This window comes from Pseudopipra pipra, chromosome 1 (genome assembly GCF_036250125.1).
Source record: "Pseudopipra pipra isolate bDixPip1 chromosome 1, bDixPip1.hap1, whole genome shotgun sequence".
In the NCBI taxonomy this organism is placed as follows: Eukaryota; Metazoa; Chordata; class Aves; order Passeriformes; family Pipridae; genus Pseudopipra; species Pseudopipra pipra.
Window position 1 is genome coordinate 57,341,569 of NC_087549.1, and position 18,538 is coordinate 57,360,106.

An 18,538-nucleotide genomic window follows, 5' to 3' on the forward strand; every position below is an offset into this window, starting at 1 on the left:
GTTTCAAATGGATGAACATGCCATTAGTGGTAAAAGCTCACGGGACTCTTCTCACTCTAACACAGAGCTGTGACTTCACCACAAGTTTTCAGACTGGCTATAACATAATATTTTATTCTCAGCTGAAAACTTTAAACTATTAAAAAGATTTCATAATAAAAATCTGAAAAAAAACCTGCCACTGAAACCTAGGTCTTTTGCTTTGACAAAAACCATTATGATTTAAAGATAATACGTAAAACACCTGCGAGCATTTGATTCACAAATCATTTAACATGCATTTTGAAATGCTCACCTTCCAAAGCACATTTCTGGGCATTTTTACTGACAGCTAACAAAGACAGCAGCGCATTTGTAGCAACTTCTTTCAGCACATCCTTTGAAGATTTTCTTTCACAGACCTACAAAAAAATGCAATTTCATTACCGAAATGAAGTGACCATATTAAAAATAGTAGTCATATCTATAAATAGGTTGTCATAGTCTACATTTTCATTTGGATGATTCATCACTACATTCCTATATGGAGTTCTTTTTATAAATATTCATGTTTATAGACAGTCTGCATTAAAGGGTTTCATTATTTTTTGTAATTAAATTTTTTTTTAAATTAAATTTTTCTTCTTTTGCTTGCAAGTCCACTTCTCTTACTTTTTTCTTAACATTCTACCTAGGTTCTCAGCCCAGGCATTCCAGACTTTTCCTAATATTCAAGGTCTGCTATTGCAGACAATTCATTGATGTGCTTTGGTGCAATCTCATTTTCCTTCAACACAATGATGAAGAAGAGACATTAAACACAGTGAAATTCCTGAGAATAAAAGTATCACTGATAATTATTTTAGATACTCTTCTAAACACTGCAAAATAGTAGTTTGTCTTATTTTTGTGAGGCCTTTGTAAGCATCAAACCTTTTCTAATAACATAAGTATAATCTCGGTGTTTTCAAAAGAATATTTATCTGGAGTCATATAAAAAGTAGTTGAAAGACAAGGAGCTGTCTGTGCTTCATATATGATCCACTAGAGAATTTTTTCCATCTAGCAATTTTCTCTAAAATATCATGCCAATACTGACATCCAATAAAATGGCAAATGACATGCATTGTAATCAGAAGAATACAGTAAAATAAGAACAGTTGCTGGATCATAGTAAAAAGAAAAACATATTTTAAAGTTAGCCAAAAATACATCACCTTAAGAAAAACTTTATATTTCAGACAGAAATCTTATGAGTACCTATCCATAAGACCTCACAGATTTTACCCCTACTTACATCATGTATTAATGGCCTAAGAAAATTTTCAAATTTTAATATGCAATAAAATATCAATGTATGTTCTAGGGTTATCATTTACTGAAGGGTTCACTGCAACCAGGAGTGAAAAGGTCAAGGAATAAAGACTAGTAAGTTGATAATTTGAAAAAAAAACAATAGCTCACTGATAAGGACAACTGACACCAAATTAAAGCACCAAAGCATGGACTGGGTTCTGCATTTATAACCAACAAAAAAAGAAATTTACATTTAGACTACAACTGTTTTTACTAGATCCATTGTGAAATCTCTGTTTAGAGGCTATAGAGCCACAGTGCTGCAAAGAACACAGTGTGTGTGTGACAGATGTTAGCTAGATCAGGTCAAGTCTTGGTAGGAGTAAGGTTATTCTACAAGAGTTCAGCACCCATAGGAAGAGAGGAGATGAAATTATACTAACAGAGCATTATTTTGGTCACACCATCCAATATGCATGAATAAATGTCAAATAAATTGTGTTTTACATAGCAAAATAGTACTAAAATACTTATTAAATAAAATAGTTGCAAGACAATGAGTCCAGAACATTAGAAATCATAAACTACATTATATGAAGTGTGCATCTTTCAGACAAACACTACACTGAATCATGGCTCACTATTATTGTTACAGTGACAAACTGCACATGTAACTTTGTCTATTACTAAGTAATGGAAGACATTTTAACAATTCATAAATAAGTGAAGGATGCAAATACAAAGGAGGTAAATGAATCTTTTAGGGTAGTGTATAGAAGTATAAATAAGAATAGTGAGATTACATTTATCAAGACAGAACATTCAGAATAAGTATCTAAGAAAAAAACATCTTGTCACCAATATAGATTATGCTGCGCAACAAGTTCCTACAAGAATTAGCAAAAATATGCTACCTGGCCAATTTAAAACTAGGTCAGAAAATACATTAAATACAACAACACTGATCTTATGCTATCATGGAATGAATTAGAAGGCTTAATGATTCATTTTGTTAAAAAAATTTTACAAAGGCAACTGTTAATGGGAATAACTACGTCTCAAATCTTAAAAACATGATTACATGTTTGGAAAATTGGAGAAAAAAGTGCATTGGCATTTGGCCAGAGATGTTCTATCTATGTATCATCTTCTCTGTGTAGGATTTCACACCATATTGTTGCAGCATATTTGCCTTGCAAGGCACTTCCTAGAAGTTGCTTCTTTGCAATTCTTCTATCTTATTACATGAATTTCAAAAATGAGTGTAATAGATGTCTCAAATTAAAGATGTCTTGGTTTATAACTGGAAACAATTGATTTTTCATTAGGTAACTACATATTCTTTTTTAATGAAATACAAAAATGCAAAAATTTTGTATTTTAAAATGTCAAATTTCAAATACCTGAATAATTAATTCAGTAAGTTGAGTTACTGATGCCTGGCATCCTTCAATGTGCTCCAGAAGAAAACTAATAGTTGGATTCTGACATACACGTGGTTTATCTTGGAGCTGTCTTCTTCCTTCTTCATTCAAAAGGACAGAGAGGAACTGTAAACTAGCCACATATAAAGCAGGATATGTGGTAGACAGATGAATACAATCAGAAATGGTATCTGAAAGGTTTAACAAAAAAACAAAAAATTTTTACATTTCATTATGAATAAAGCTCGAGTGCTTTGGAACTCAGAAAGACTTATCAAATAAAGTGTGTGAGCCGAGAGGCAGTAATACCCATACACTGCACAAGGAATACTACAAATTCTATGCATCTAATAAGTCTTTAAAAAAATCTAAGAAAGAAGAGTTTGAGTTTTATAAGGTTTGAATGAATTAATTGCTCTGCATTGATTTGACTATAAAACAAAAAAAGTAATTTCCATTTCACTCAAATCACTCATTTGTTCAACAATTTTCTGAACTCTCCTCACTTTATTCAACAGCTTACATTATAAAACCAACAGTATCTATCAGCTGCTTTATGTACAATTGGATTTGGATTCATTAAATCACTTAACATGCACCTGGTTAAAATCACAAGCTTGTCTGGACTATGCTCATACCTCAATATTAAAACATGTCACAGAATCTTGCCTGACTATGCAAGTAACCAATGTAAGAATAATTAAAAAACAAAGAAACAAATAAACCCCTGTATAATAATCTTGAATTCCTATGTCTCTTACCTCCCCTCAAAACTTTGCTTTCATTTTATGCAAGATACTAAAAAAAAAAAAAAGGGAAAAATAAAGTGCTAATGGATCATTTCACAAATACCACATTTGGCTTTACAAATAAGTTTACAAAGGTTTACAAATAAAATCACTAATCCACACATGCAAAGAAAATTTCTGAATTTATCTGGCTGTTCAAAAGTTTGTCTGATGATACTAGAAAGAGTTATAAAAATTCAGTTAACGAAACAAGCCAGTCAAGCTCTGGACACATTTGGCTTTCATTCTGGATATCTCATTGGTCATTACTTAATAGCATCTAAACAGGAATGACTCTCTTTTCTATTGTTTGTTTTATTAGTTGCTAAGTTAAAATCTATCCAGGAATAGTCATTACCAATTACTGCTGTACAATGATTTGCAAGGGCTGCTGTGACAGATGGAAAAGATATCTGGCCACTTTTCCACAATAACGTAGCTAGAAGGCTGAAACAGTCTGCCCATGTTTCACGAAGTACAGATGTTAACTCAATATCTGCAAAGACAACATAGAAAATCAACGCATTTACAAATGTGCACAAACCTGGAAAGCTAAGCCTGACAGCAAGTGTCAATTTACATGAAGGAGGTCCATAAATGAAGACCTGCCTCTATCTGGTTATACTGGAAACAAAGTACTTCATTACCTAACCCATCTTTGGGGCGTATGGTGAGAATCCTGAAGGTATTTTCCAAGAGAGGTTTCAACAGTTCATTCTGGATTACAAGCTGAGAGTCCACCAACAAACATGATTTTAGAAGCCTGGACACAGATGACAAGTATTGAAGTAGTATTATGACCTGTTAAATATTTATAGAAAGATATGAAATAAAGCCATATATTTACACCTTCCACGTTATTTTAATTTTATTCACATTATATCAATTGATTCATAATATTTTGAGCTAATATATGTCACTTTAAGATAAATAATAGGACATAAATTAAAAAAGTGTTCTCTTAATTTTTACTGTTGAAGATGAAACAGAATCCTTAGTTTGGAAACATGCATGGAATCAATTTTCTAGTGACAAAGGTTTCCTGTGAGAAAGTTATGACTCTCGCTACGTGTACAGTAGCATATTCCTTGGAAGCTCACAAAGAAAAACATAAAAATGGTCATTAATATTGAGACATACGTGCATATTTCCTGAAAACAGAAGTTCAATTTGAAGTTTCGGGAAAAATTACTCCTGACATATTTATTTATTCTCGTAAGTTTTCTGCAGAAAACACATTTCTTTAATTACAAGAGTAATTTTCTTCAAAGTATATCTGAATACAGAGCAGCAGAAGCTATAAAAGGGTGCTGTGCCATGAAACAGTATGTTCTATATATTGTATATACAGAACTAAATGTGATAAAAAAGTAGTTCTATCAGCAGTAGCCCTATATGGTTTGCATACATCAAAATTTCGAAAAATTTCCAAGTGTCTGCAGGATCGGAGACAAAGCAAAGCAGCCAGTTTTGTTGCAGTGTGTGTGTCAGTAACTGTACCTGGCTCGTACCTCAATACCATACAAAGAAATTCTATTATATAATTTCTTTAATGGCTAAACTCAATTTATATTTTTAAAACACAACTCATTTTCAGATTGATGGTTCTAACATAGTTCTAATACAGAAAATAACTATTCCGTGTTGAATAAAATGGTTTATTTTCACTTAAGCCTTGACAAAAGTGCAGAGATTCACATGAGTGTAGCCTATAGCAGCATGTCTGGACTAAGTTAATGATATAGATTATGCTAACATAATTAATTTCATAATTTCAAAAAAGTAGAAAGTAAATGCTTCTCTAACCTGAGCTTTTACATGTTCTCTATGACACGGATGACCCAATGGAGCTTTCAGTTCCATAATACATCTCTCAACCAGATTAGCATTTACAAGACTAAAATAAAATAAAGTTGGTTAGAAATACAGATAACAGTTAAACATCCTACTAACTTAACATTCCACAGAAGAGAACAATATAAATAAACAGTAAAAATAAAATAAGAAGCACTTATTGGTAAATCCCACCATTTTAAGAAACTCTAGTGCAATAGTAACTATAACAGCAGTTAAGTTGTTTCAAAATAGTTAGACTAATATAAATTCCAATAGCTGTTACTGTACTGGCAAAAATCAATTGTTTCTATTTGATTGCTTATTTTCTTTTCTTTAGAAGAATAAACACCTCTGATATAATATAAACTTCATTCAAACCAGAGTTGCTGGGAGTTTGTTTGTTTGGGTTTGTTTCATTTTTTCCATTATTTGCACTAGGAAGAGCAACAATAAAAGCTCTTGAAAACCTTTGCAAAAAAACTGAACTAATTTTTCATGCTTCACTTCAGGACTCCCAAACACCTTCTACAGATAAAAGAATTCTTTATGGTAGAAGTGGAAACATGAAATACAATTTGAAGACTATTTTGAAGTAGTTCCTTCTTTTAAAAGAAGCAGAACACCAGGATTTATCATCCATACTTTCCCAAATCTGGCCAGTGTTATTTACTCTCTTTTAATGTGAGAATTCTTGGGTCATGTTCAAAATATTTCATACAATTCAATTGAAATGATCTGCAATTCCAAATATCTGACTATATTATGTATTGCTTTACTAAAAATTACCCGTCCAAAAAGGATGACTAAATGGTCATCTAGACAAAAACTTAGAACATTATGAGAGGATCACAGTTGTCCTGTAGAAGACAGACACCACAAATTGAATCACCAATGTGGCTCCCTATTCTGTGAAAAAAATAAATAATCATGATTCTTTCCTTTTGTATTTTTAAAAAACGCATTTCTAAACACCTCAGAAGCAAGAAGTGATCAATATGTTTAACAGTTGAGGTAAGAAACACAAGTAGATCTCATTTGAATCTCTATTGCTACACCCTGTTTATAGCTTAACAGTTATTGATCTTATACCTGCTGAGAGCTGTTAGTGAATGTGCTTGTTGAAGAGCAATTCCAGTATCTTTTGGCATGACAACAAGCAGATTGTGAAGAAGGCTGCAAACAGCTGACAAAAGGGCAGGTGTGACTACACCACGCTTTTTAGACAGAGCAGCAGACATGGGAGAAGCGTGTTGAGTTGGAGATTCTGTGATGGTTGTATCACTCTGACCTAGAGCATGTTTAATTGAAAAAAGAAAGAAAGAAAGAAACAAAAAAACAAAAAAAAAAACCACAGATGATTAAATTACAACAATTACATAAAACAAATTTCGTCTTATTTTTCATAAAACATTCAAGTTCTCTCTGTATTTAAACTGTATATTTTGAAATGAATGAAAAAAAAACAAACCCAAAGAAATCAGACACAGAAAATAGTTCTGAATAGTTCTGTTCCCTCTACCACACACTAATAATTGTTAAAGACAAACAATAAATTTGAATGGACAAAAATTCTCATTCCTTAACAGAAAAGTATTTTATATTTGCACATAGCTCTCTCTATATACATGATTTTATATGTTATTATGACTTTATATGTTATTTGTTTCATTATATTTATTTTTATCTTTCTACATACAAAGAGAATTATATATACATCTGTGTGTGTGTGTGTGTGCGTGCACTTGTGTGTGCGCATGTATGTATATGACAGCTTTACCACGATTGATTGTTTTGAAAGGGTGACTAGATGCCAGGAATAGAACCTAAATCTTGAGTTACATTTCAACCAATACCAACAATTTTCACTTACTTCTGTCAAATGTATTTCACCTTATTTCATTTTAGAAGACGTTTTTAATGTTTGTCTTCTAAACAACCACAGGAAGCACCAATGATTGTTCCAGCAATATGCAAGCTGTACAAATGTACAGCATGGAAAATACTGAAATAGGGACAGGTTAATACATTGTATTCATCATTATATACACAAGCTTGACCTACCTTGTGCCATAAGTCGATCAACTACAGCTTCAGGAATAAAACTGGTTGAACTTGTTGGAACTGTTGCCTGAAGCTCAGTAACACTCCCCAATGATGGTGATGCAGACAGAATCTATGAAAGCCATAAAAACGAAACTAATTGAGTCCAGCTTTTATAGACTAGTCTTCTATTTATACCTTGCTTGGAATGAGTGAACAACCTAACATAACCCACAAACTCATAAAACAAAAACCGGTGTAAGTATTACTGTTCAAAAGTAATTTGATTAAATTTCGTCCACTGTGTGTGTGTGTATATAATAAACATCCAGTAATTGAAACTATTGAAAGATGAGCAATATGAACAGCCTGAAACATTTCAGTTAAAAACTGATCAATGTCCATGTCACTGGAAATTCCTCCTCTTGATCCTTCTTTTTCATCCATATAATTGACTCAACCTACATTTGGATAAAGATAGAAAGACATTACTCTGAAGCATTTAAAGTCAAATTTTTCATGGACTATTTGGTCTACTGAGAACATGAGCACTTGTCCGTTTGTACCAGAACACACTCAGACAAAAATATCACAAGCACATTTGTCATCAGTCAGAGTTGATGTCGCAAAGTCATTCTAACTCTGGGTACTTCTCTTAACCTTAATCCTGTGATCTTTATATTTATTGATTTCATAATGAAGACATGAGATATTCACATGACAGTAGATAACTTTAAGGTCATACTACTACCATGCTCCTCCTACCAATTGTACATCATCCACATTATGAATTTTGCATGCTTTCAAAAGTTCTTAACGCTCTTGCTACTGTGTTTAAAACCACAAGCTTTAGATCAGAAGATCTAGATCTCCAGCTAAATTATGTGCTTTTTTAACAATAAGACCTGTGGCCTGTTTTAGAGCATGGGACAAGTATCTATCATGTCAAGTCACTTTTCACTTTCGGTTTTTATTTTCTAGACGGACAATTCAGATAATTTTCCTGAAGCGTGTCACTTTACAGTGCAAAGAATACAGAATGTTGGGGAACCCAATGAAATCCCAACACAGTTACAGCTCGAAGAAGAATGTTATTAGACTTTTCCTCACAGTGAGCTTTCTAAGGAAGACTGAAATATTTCAGAGGTTTGGTTTTTTTCTTCTAAGTTTTGTTAGAATAACAGTTGCAATATTTTTTTACCTAAGGAAATGTAAAAAGTGACTTAACTGACAAAAAGAGTGGAGGGAAGGAAATCACAGATTACTCCCTTCCTACTTTTAACCCGCGTGTTTTAACTCCCTTCTCTCCCCCATTTTCCTCTGGTCTCCCACTATTATTCATCCTACAGTCTTGAATCTTTCTCCTCAGGCCTGCTCAGTTGTTCCCAAAAAAAAGTCAGGAGGTTATTGTAACACAGAAAACAATCTACAGTAAAATTTGGGAGGTGTGTCCAAAACCCAGGATTCACACAGAGCTTGGGTCACATAAATACTAGGACAACGCTTGGCTAAATAATTTTCTTGTTAGCAAAATGCTAACTGTAGTGAGCAATTGAAATTCAAATTCTATTTTGATTATACAAATAAAAACCATGTTTGCCTATTGAAATAAGGTATTTAAAGTTTTATGCTTGCTAATTTAAATAATTATTAAAATCTATTTTTTATATTAAACCAATTGAGTTTGACACATGGTAAATTCTGCATTTACTCAGCACTATATTTCAATTCCAAGCATTCTCATAGGGGAGAAAAACCATAACTCTTTTCCTTAAATAGTAATATCCCAAAACATAGCTTTTAACAGTCCATATGGTCCTTTTAAAAGAAGTAAAGCCCTAAAAGGAATTATAACTATACTGAGAGTCATCTTACAGATATTATTATGAGCTATACAAGCTTTCACATATTAGTAAATAGTATCAGCTACATTGCACAACAATTCTTTATGTTCTACAACTGTTTAAACACTTTGGGCAAGGAAATAAAAACAAGTTCTTAGTTATGTTAAAAAAATAAATAAAAAAGAAATCAGTAAAAGCTTTATCTGTTTAGAAAAATATCAGCTTCCTGCACTGATGGAACATTTATTGGTAATTGCTTCACAGTGGGAAATAGGTTAAAACCATAAATTTTCTGCTATCTTAACAGAAAACACACAGCAACACAATGAAGTTGTTTCCACACACTTCTGTCCTTCCAGGGAAAAAAAAAAAAGATATTACCACTTTTATAAATCACCTTTGATAAGGATGAACTGGGAGTCTGGGACATAGTACCTAGTAAAGGATATTTACTACAGCCACCATATTGTTTCTGGGAGCAATGAGGCATTGTGTTGCTTAACAGTGAGAATTCGGAAGAGGGTTTAATAGGGGAAAAGGTTCATGTGTGTGGAGAGGGAGATGACGACTGCAGATTAGAACTAATTCAAAAGAATACAAAAATTGTCAGAGTGGAAACACAGGAGAAATGCGAGGGTTTTGCCATTTATCTACTAGATAGGAATAAAAAGTCTTTTCTTAACCTCTAGTACAAAAATCCCTCTGGCATTGCTTTAATAGGCTTGCAGTGATTAATTCTATTCAGTTCTCTTTTCAAAGGTTTAAATCACTTAACTGTATAGCGCTCTGGTAACCATGGTTCCAGAAAATAAAGCACACATTTTTATAAAATAGCAACAAGATTTCATAGAAAAGAACGGCCATGACTTAAAGCTATCTGGGAAATGTCTGTAGATCTTTAACCCACACCATTTTTAGCTCAAGTTTTTAAATAACTGCTCATTTTGCTAAGCTGTCCCAGGCACAGAACAGCCCTAGAGTATTTATGCAGTATGAAGCAAATTGGTATCTCCATGCAGATTGGTGGTTTCTTATCATATATACTAAACACAAAACAAATGTTGGTTAAAATAAGAGTAAGGATTTGCCTTCTGTAATGATAACCTGAGTTAATGTTTAAATTATTAATTCTATAAAAGACCAACATTTTTAATCTTCTCAGAATTGGACTTTTTGCATTATCCAAATTCCAGTTCACAGAAAAATAAAGACAAAGTTGAGAAAAATCTGTAATCCACTGGGATCTTAAAGACACAAAATACACTGCATATGAGTTAACAGAGTACAGACAAATCTGTTACTGTCTTTTTACATGATGTTGAATCATTGATTTCATCCCACACAGCAACTCTTTATAAAATGAGCAAAATTTTATCTATGGTATCTATAAGATCTCTGACTCCCTTTCTAATTTTCTCTATTTTTCTTTTTGCAAATTTGAGGGAAAATTAGGAGATGGAGTAAAAAAGATGAAGCCAAAAAATAATTTAGATGCAATTTTCACTTAAGGTCACATGACCCAATGTGAAATCAGCTTTTGATATTAGACAGCTCAAATATACTGATTATATGAAATCTGAAAGCAGAGAGAACTAATAGTGTGTTAGGAATAAGAATGGATATGAACATACTGAGAACAATTTTTTTTTTCTCTAATATTAAAATATCAGAGAAGAGTTTCTAATAGACACAATTCAACCTGGTTTGATTGCTGGTTTTCAGCTATTTGTGGCTGTTGTCATAAAAGCTGTACCATGCATCAAAAAAACATGTTTTCCCTTCCATAAGACCTGCAGATTCCTTTCATCTATGATGGGGAAAGCATGCCATCTTGTGGGCTTGGAATAACAACATCCTCCCGGTGCCAGAAACACGCAAATTTTAAAAACAAACTTCTACAAACTTTTGTTTGACTTCACAAATGTATTTCTTTTACTTATATGTCAAAAATGAAAGCTTTGTGTCACAGTTGAAGCCAAAAATTTGAAGTTATATAGGAATAAATTACAAATGTCTGATTTCAGGACAAGTTTGAGTTTTCAAAAGTATTTCCTAACTTTATTAGACACACACAAGTTAACTGCCCTCTGAAATACCAATTTTGCAATTAGCCTCAGTTAAAGTTACATTCCTCCATTTTTTTCTCCTAATAAATACTGGAACTGGAACATCACACCTCTGCATTTTGCCATCCAGCTTGCAAACTTACAATCTGTCATGGCATCACTGGTACTTTTTAAAGGTAAGAAACTTAGTTAATATATAAAAAATAAAAGCGTTTGCAGCTGCTGAAAAGGTCCATGAAGGACGAATGGAAATCAAATTAACTTTCAGAAATGACAATCAAAAGTCTTTGTGTGATATATTGATATGAAAGAAGGAAAACAAAACAAAACACAAACTTTTACAAAACTCTCACGGTTAGCTTTAAGATAATAACCTTAGCAAGTGTGAAGTCTACCTTATGTGGAAGACTGATACAAATGAGTGTATCTTAGTATTACACTGTGCTTTCCACTTTTAATAATTAGCTGTCCAGCTGTTGAATGGAATTGTTGAACTAAGCCTTTATGTTAAACTATGATGCTACTTTACACATATAAATATAATATATTAATTTGATCTAGTAGATTAAAAATTATTCATTCCCTTTTCATTTTTCTAAACTACTGAAACTGAAGAAATTTAATGTAACGAACTCTCCAATTCTTCATAAAACTCAAGCACAATTTTAAGTACATCAGACACCCAGCCCTGATAAGAATTGCTGAAATTTAACTTTTCCTTCAAGTAACATGAACAAAACAAAATGAAATTTGTTCAGCTTTCACTCCTATAAGCAAGTGGCACTTAACTTATTCAGTAAAAGAAATCCAGAAAGAACCGCTTTTAAAAAACCTGAGATTCTTATGTAAATATTTTTAATCAGCAATCATGATAGCACATGCATAATTTACATGCACTTTTATTTATTTTGATCTTCAAATTTGAATATTTATGTTTAAATAAAGGGGTTGGGAGGGGTGCATTTTAGATTAATGAAAATCACATTTATTAATAAAAATTAATAAAAAGTTTTGCTTAAAACTAGAGTGTAATTTTTCCTCAATTATTAAAAACATGCCAGATAACAGTATCAGTACTAGACTGCAATACATTTATAATAGAGAAGGAAAACATTAAGAAAATTATATTTGTGAAATGTTTTGAAACAAAACTTCAATACTAGTTTTTCTGGTTTTATTTTTATCATGTTCCACAGCAAAATGGGGCATAGCTATTTTAGCCAATAAGATAAGATCTTCCAATTTATCAGCCATTGTTATATTAGCATGGGCATCTGTTTAACAGAAAAGAGTGATGATATTCTGGCTTCCACAACAGATTGGATGGTTATTCATAAATGAAACATTTTTGAATATAAAACTAAAAAAATGGATTTTTTTAGGCACATGTTTACAGCCTTTTATTGCACCAGTCATCCTAGTCAGAACCAAATTTTTCAAGCAACCACCTGTTTTACGTTTCTCATGTCTATTTTGGGTCTTGCAAACACTTGTGTCACTTTTATATTCCACAAAAGTATTTTCAGAATCCAGAGTTTATTATGACACAGAATACCCAATGTACTTATGTGGTTTTGATTGATCCAGTTCTGTTGCTGTGTCATTTAAATACAAGTTCACACTGAAAGGACGGTGTGGATAGAAGCAGCAGAAATGACAGAGATGTCTGTACTTTGTCAATAAAACCAATTACAAAGTAATCTCTATAGAATATGTCTTGCTGTGAGAAGCTACAGAATTTAGCACTGCATTTAGCTAGTCAAGGTAAGCTATCTTATTTATTTTTTGCTGAGGTTAATAACCATAAAAGGTTTTTCCAGCATATTAAAGTTACTTCAGAGTAAATTTCAATTAGCTTTGGCTAATTTCTGATTGATTTCAGTTTTTGTGTTTGGCTAGAGTTTTTTTAAGATTTGTAAGAGTGCTAATTTTCTTAAAAGCATTTCACTAACAACTTTATATTTAAAATAAATAGATTACTCTGCAAGTTACCATAGTTTCAGATGTTGAATGAGAATGTGAAGATTTGCTTTGAGTGGATGGAGCCTTCCAAAGATTAAGAGAATCATCAAAATCTGTAAGAAAAAAAAATAAGAGTCAAAACTAATGTAAGATCAGCAGAGAGCATAACAAGCTTTTCAAATAATTGTTCCAATGAAAAAGCTGCCAACTACAGCTATCCTTCTGAAGATCTCAGAATGTAAGTTATCATACATTGTACCTGTGAATTCTTACCCATTAAATTCCTTGAATAAACAGAAATTAAACAAAATATTTTCAGTGTAATATAAAATAGTTTGAAAAAAGCTACACTTAGCTCAAACTGCAGTTGCATAGTCTTTAGTTATTTGAAATAGTTCAGATTTAGTTTTATTTAAAATGCAATAGTACAAAAGCATTGAAGATACTGGGATCTCATAGCACAAACATAATAAACAGATGTCCTTATCTTCCAAAAACTTCAAATTCGCATTTTAAGGAAAGTAGTTTACAGAGAACCCATATTCATAAATATAATAAAGACACAATTACTTTGTAAATTTGTTTCAGAATAAAAAGTGACAACAATTTTATAGCACAAATATGTCAATAATAAGGTTTGAAGCTTTCATATATTTAGAAAAGAAAATAACAAAGAATAAAGCACTAGATTACACAGACTGTGAGCACAAATGCCACAAAAGCAGAAGTCCTATATGTATCTTTACTAATTACTAAACTGAACTAACCATTTTATTTTTACATAAATTTGTAGAGGAGTTTTTTATATTCCTGAAAAATATGAGAAAAATACATATGGAAAACCACAAAAAAACTGAGTTTAGGTCCTGTTCTTCCTTTTTAAAGAAGCAAAAAATTTGTTTCTTATTCTTGAAATACTATAGATTATTTCAAAGATCCTGGAAAAGAAATTTTCTGTCTTTGCTTTTCAATGACCTGAAAAAATGTATCTCAATTGCTCACTGAAAAGTTGTACAATCCTAGAGTTTGAGTTGCTTTTAGATATGATATCACATCACCTAAGAGAACTACTAAAAGGCACAAATGAGAGGACCATGGAAGCAGTGAAACGTGTTGGATTGAAGAAATCTACAGAAGCAGACTTAAAAAGAGCTGTTTAAATCTGCAGCCTTAAAAGATGGCAACACAGAAACTTAGACTCACAAAAAAGAAAACAAAAAAAAAAACTTATTAATTTAATTGTCCATCCCTTGAAAGTTTTTACTAATTGATCTCTGAAAAATTCCCTAGCTTTAGAAACTTAAGATTATAATACATATTTGAACAAGAATGTGTGTTCCCACAATGCACCATAGTGAGCCTTAGAAATATTGTTCAGAAAATTAGTCAATATAAAAGTTAGATCTGAGATACTGCAAGGGTACACAGTTTAAAAATAAATAAATCCAAACTGAGTACTAAATTTGATCAGTGTATGAATTAAATTACACCTCAATGTTTTAGAAAGCAGCTAAATTCAGCATATTAGAGTCCATTCCTACTCATGTAGCTTAGAAGTTGAACACAATAAGAAACAGGAATCTTAAAAATAGTCCATATATTTCTTTTTCCTCAATTTTCATTGTACTGAATTTCATAAAGTCACAATTGTTAAAAGTATTCTACCCCTAGTATTTTGCAAGAAAATGTTCTGCAGAACCAATTACGTCTTTTCCATTTACAACTTTTTGAAGGTGTAAGTAACAGCTCAGAACTGTTTCTGAGATATGTTAAACTAGTGACTTACCTACTTAAATCTTCAGAGCAATAATTTGACTTCAGAACATATTTAAGTGCATGGTTTATATATTTTCAGTTCTATTTTTATTAAGAATTATTGGAGGCAAGTTACTCAAAACTAGAAGTTATTTAAGTAGGTTTAAAATACTACAAGATTACATTAACATTGCTTACTACAAGATTACATTAACATCGCTTACCATTTACACCACCTTTTTCTATGTTGAGGTTGTCTTCCTTGTAAGAATTCAAATCAAACATATAACATCCTAGGTAACAGTGTTTCGCCATCTGATTCACATGTTCATAGAACTGGCAGTGATACAAAAGGGCCTTCAGTGCAGGTATTCCTGTCTGAGAGAGGCCAGATTCTTCATCGTGTACACAAGGACCCTGAAGACACGAAATTCACAAACATCATTTCATTAAAGAAATGTTGTACATAAAATAAATTGTCAAAATCCCCCAACCTAGTTAAGGCTAATACTATGCATGTGTGTGTATACTGTTTTACAGGCTGTAACTATATAGATTCCAAAAATGAAATGCAAATTTTAAGGCTGAGCTAAGTCATAATATTGAAAAAAAAAACAACTTGTCATGATTTAGCAAAATGGAAGTAGCTATTTAGCTCCTGAGAAGTGTGCTAAGAACTAAGTGCAAACCCATGAAAAGCTATAAATGAATGGTTTTAAGACAGTATAAGTATTAGTAGAATACAATTTTAATTTCTCATTTAATTCTACTTAGAGATATCAAATAATGAAAAAGTTTTCTTTAGAAAAATGAGCACGCTTTTACGAAGATAAAAGTAAAAATCTTAAGAAAGTTCTCCTGCTCAACTACATTGACATACCACATCAAGCTATGCCAATGTTCTATTTTAAGATTTATTTAGAAAACAAGACATAAAGCAAAAGAAATTCTCCTTGAAGCATGGTTTTTCAGTCATTTCTTTTTAAATACTGACTTCAGGGAAAACTTCCTAGAGCACTGGATTTATACCTGAATATAATGACTTCATAGTCTTATTTCAAACAAAGTTTGATTTGACTGCCTTTGTTACAGTGTTTCTTCAGTGTTTTCTATGATAACAGAAGAAAACAAGAAGCTTTATTAAGCTACACATAATCTGGTTTAGATTGACCATAAAAATTAGAAGGGCAAAGAAGGTAAAAGAACTCAGACTGAGAAAAATTCAAACCAATTCTATTCTGCAAGGCAGTTTCAGAAGGCATCTTGCAGAAGTTCAAAGAGAAATTAGTTAAAATTATGGAAAGAAAAATTGTCAGTGCTAATTAGAAACTTTTTTTGGTAGTCAGGAAAGAGCAGAGTTAGATCAACTCAAAATAAGTAATCTGAAAACACTATTTATGTCCAAGAAGTTATCCCCAAACCCCTCCATTTACACTGAATACAAGTTTATTTCCCAATAAAATAAAGCAAAACTTGGTTGCATTAAAGGAAACAGACAAACCATCTCATTCAGTTCAAGGGAAAAAAGTAACTCTGAAATATCAAATTTGATCCTGGTGGTATCTTACAGTTTTAACTGTTGTTTGTATTTTGAACAGTTTTAATTTACCAGTTACCATAAAGTGTTGTTTGATAATGTTTTTCAGCATGAACACTTATTAAGTGATGAGTAATTTCCATTAAATTGCAGTTCTTAATAAAAATCACATTGACTCAAAGCTTCTTTTGATCGCTCTGGAATTCATCCAGAATTTTGCATCTGGATTCAATTTTTGTCACCTCACCACAGTCATCGAAATTTTTTTTAAAAAGACTAAAAAACTAACTTTTAATAAAGTCTATATTGACAAGTAACAATGGCTGCCTCTTTGTAAATCCCCTGTTATTATGAATTTAAACAATTAATAATTATATTGATAAATTAGACATAATAAGACTGAAACAAGGACCAGATTTGTAAAATTGCTTTCACATCTTCCTTTATGATCACATGTAAAGAAAAGACATTCTGTAAAATTCAACTCTGCAAGAAATAGCATAATTGATTTTCAGTGCAGCTGAATCATTTAATTAATTAATCAATTTAATTAATCATTTAATCAATTAAATTACTAGGTAATTTATCCTAGTAAAACAGCTGGAATGTGTACAGGTATGTACACAGGTATCAAGGCACTAAGATTTTAAAAATTGGGTACTAAGGTCCAAATATCTGTACGTACAATGGACCAGACATGTTGAAAGTAAAATGAGATGACTGACTTAAAAGCAGAACTGGAACAGTCTCCAGGGGATCTTATTAGTTTGTGTAAATATCTGATAAGAGAAGGTAAAGGGAGACAGGCTCTTCTTACTGGTATTCGTTGACCAATGAATAGGTCAATGAATAGGAGAAAAGGCAAGGAGGAAAAACTGAAATACAGGAAATTTTATTTAAACATTATAAAAAACTTTTTTCCATCTGAGGGTAGTCAAACATTAGAACAAGTTACCCAGAGAGGTTGTGGAGTCTTCAACCTTGGAGAGACTCAAAATTCAACTAGACATAGCCCCGAGCAACCTGCTCTACTTCAGCCTGCTTTGAGCAAAGCGTTATGTCTATGAGAAGCATTCAAATTGACCTAAGTAACAAACTGTTTCATCTTTCTTTCAAAACATTTTATGAACATGACATTCTCAGAATTTCCTCATACCATTCAAATCATGTTTTCCCACGTCCAAAGTGTAAAATAAATGATCAATTTCTATCCTAAAACATTAATGATATCATATCTGTAAGGCAATTTCCTAGGAGCCTAAAGATACCGTATTCATGAAAGGCAGCATATACAAAAACTAAATTTTGTTGTTTTATTGAGTTTGCTGGACGTTTGAAAGAAGTTTGTCTATTCATTTATTTTTCTTTCCAAAATGCAACCTTCAACATGTAAATTTTTTTAAGTTTATATTTCAAGTTTCCGTATCAAATGTCATGTCTCTATGTGAGACGTGATACTATGACCTTTCTCATCAAATGTACTAGTCACTCACTTGCCAAATACAATCTTTCATGTCTTCTGTAGGAATTGGAATCACAAGGAGATTTTGCAGAATAAAAGCAGCCTGAAAGAAATTAAAGCATCAGTATTGCCATCTAGCTATCACAGTTCAAAAAATCCACATCAGATTGAACAGTACAGCCTACATTATTATTCCATTGCTTTAGACGTATGTTGAAATGCAACAAATTCTCACGTTCATGTTGGGAAAAAATAATTAGAAGGATACAACTTAAATGCCCTCAAACTTCATCTACAACACATGTCATTAGGGCATGACACAAGAGCAGGCTGGTAAGAAAAAAAGACAAGGAAAAGATGGAACAGAAATCACTAGGAAAGAAATTTATCTTTTTATTAAATACTTTCATCACTGTTCCAGTAGTCAATGCTATTGAACAGCATTACATAACATGAACTACTAGGGAAAAAATTCCTGAACAGGAAAACCTAGATAACTGTTTATGATCACTCCTTCTATTAGCTTCATGTTTCTGAAGTTTTTTTAAT

At 32.0% G+C, this 18,538-nt stretch overlaps 1 protein-coding gene across 2 annotated transcripts in view; it reads right to left on the reverse strand.

Annotated features, from left to right (window-relative positions):
• The window catches only part of RTTN (rotatin), a 77,508-nt gene that overhangs the window by 15,289 nt on the left and 43,681 nt on the right, over positions 1–18,538 (reverse strand). For both annotated transcript variants that reach the window (XM_064657834.1, XM_064657844.1), the window contains 10 exons: positions 18,021–18,092; positions 15,215–15,407; positions 13,266–13,348; positions 7,385–7,496; positions 6,413–6,611; positions 5,294–5,384; positions 4,135–4,288; positions 3,846–3,983; positions 2,679–2,890; positions 296–401 (listed from right to left, as the gene is read on the reverse strand). In XM_064657834.1, the coding sequence (XP_064513904.1) occupies positions 296–401; positions 2,679–2,890; positions 3,846–3,983; positions 4,135–4,288; positions 5,294–5,384; positions 6,413–6,611; positions 7,385–7,496; positions 13,266–13,348; positions 15,215–15,407; positions 18,021–18,092 (1,360 nt within the window). The remainder of the gene's footprint in view (positions 1–295; positions 402–2,678; positions 2,891–3,845; positions 3,984–4,134; positions 4,289–5,293; positions 5,385–6,412; positions 6,612–7,384; positions 7,497–13,265; positions 13,349–15,214; positions 15,408–18,020; positions 18,093–18,538) is intronic.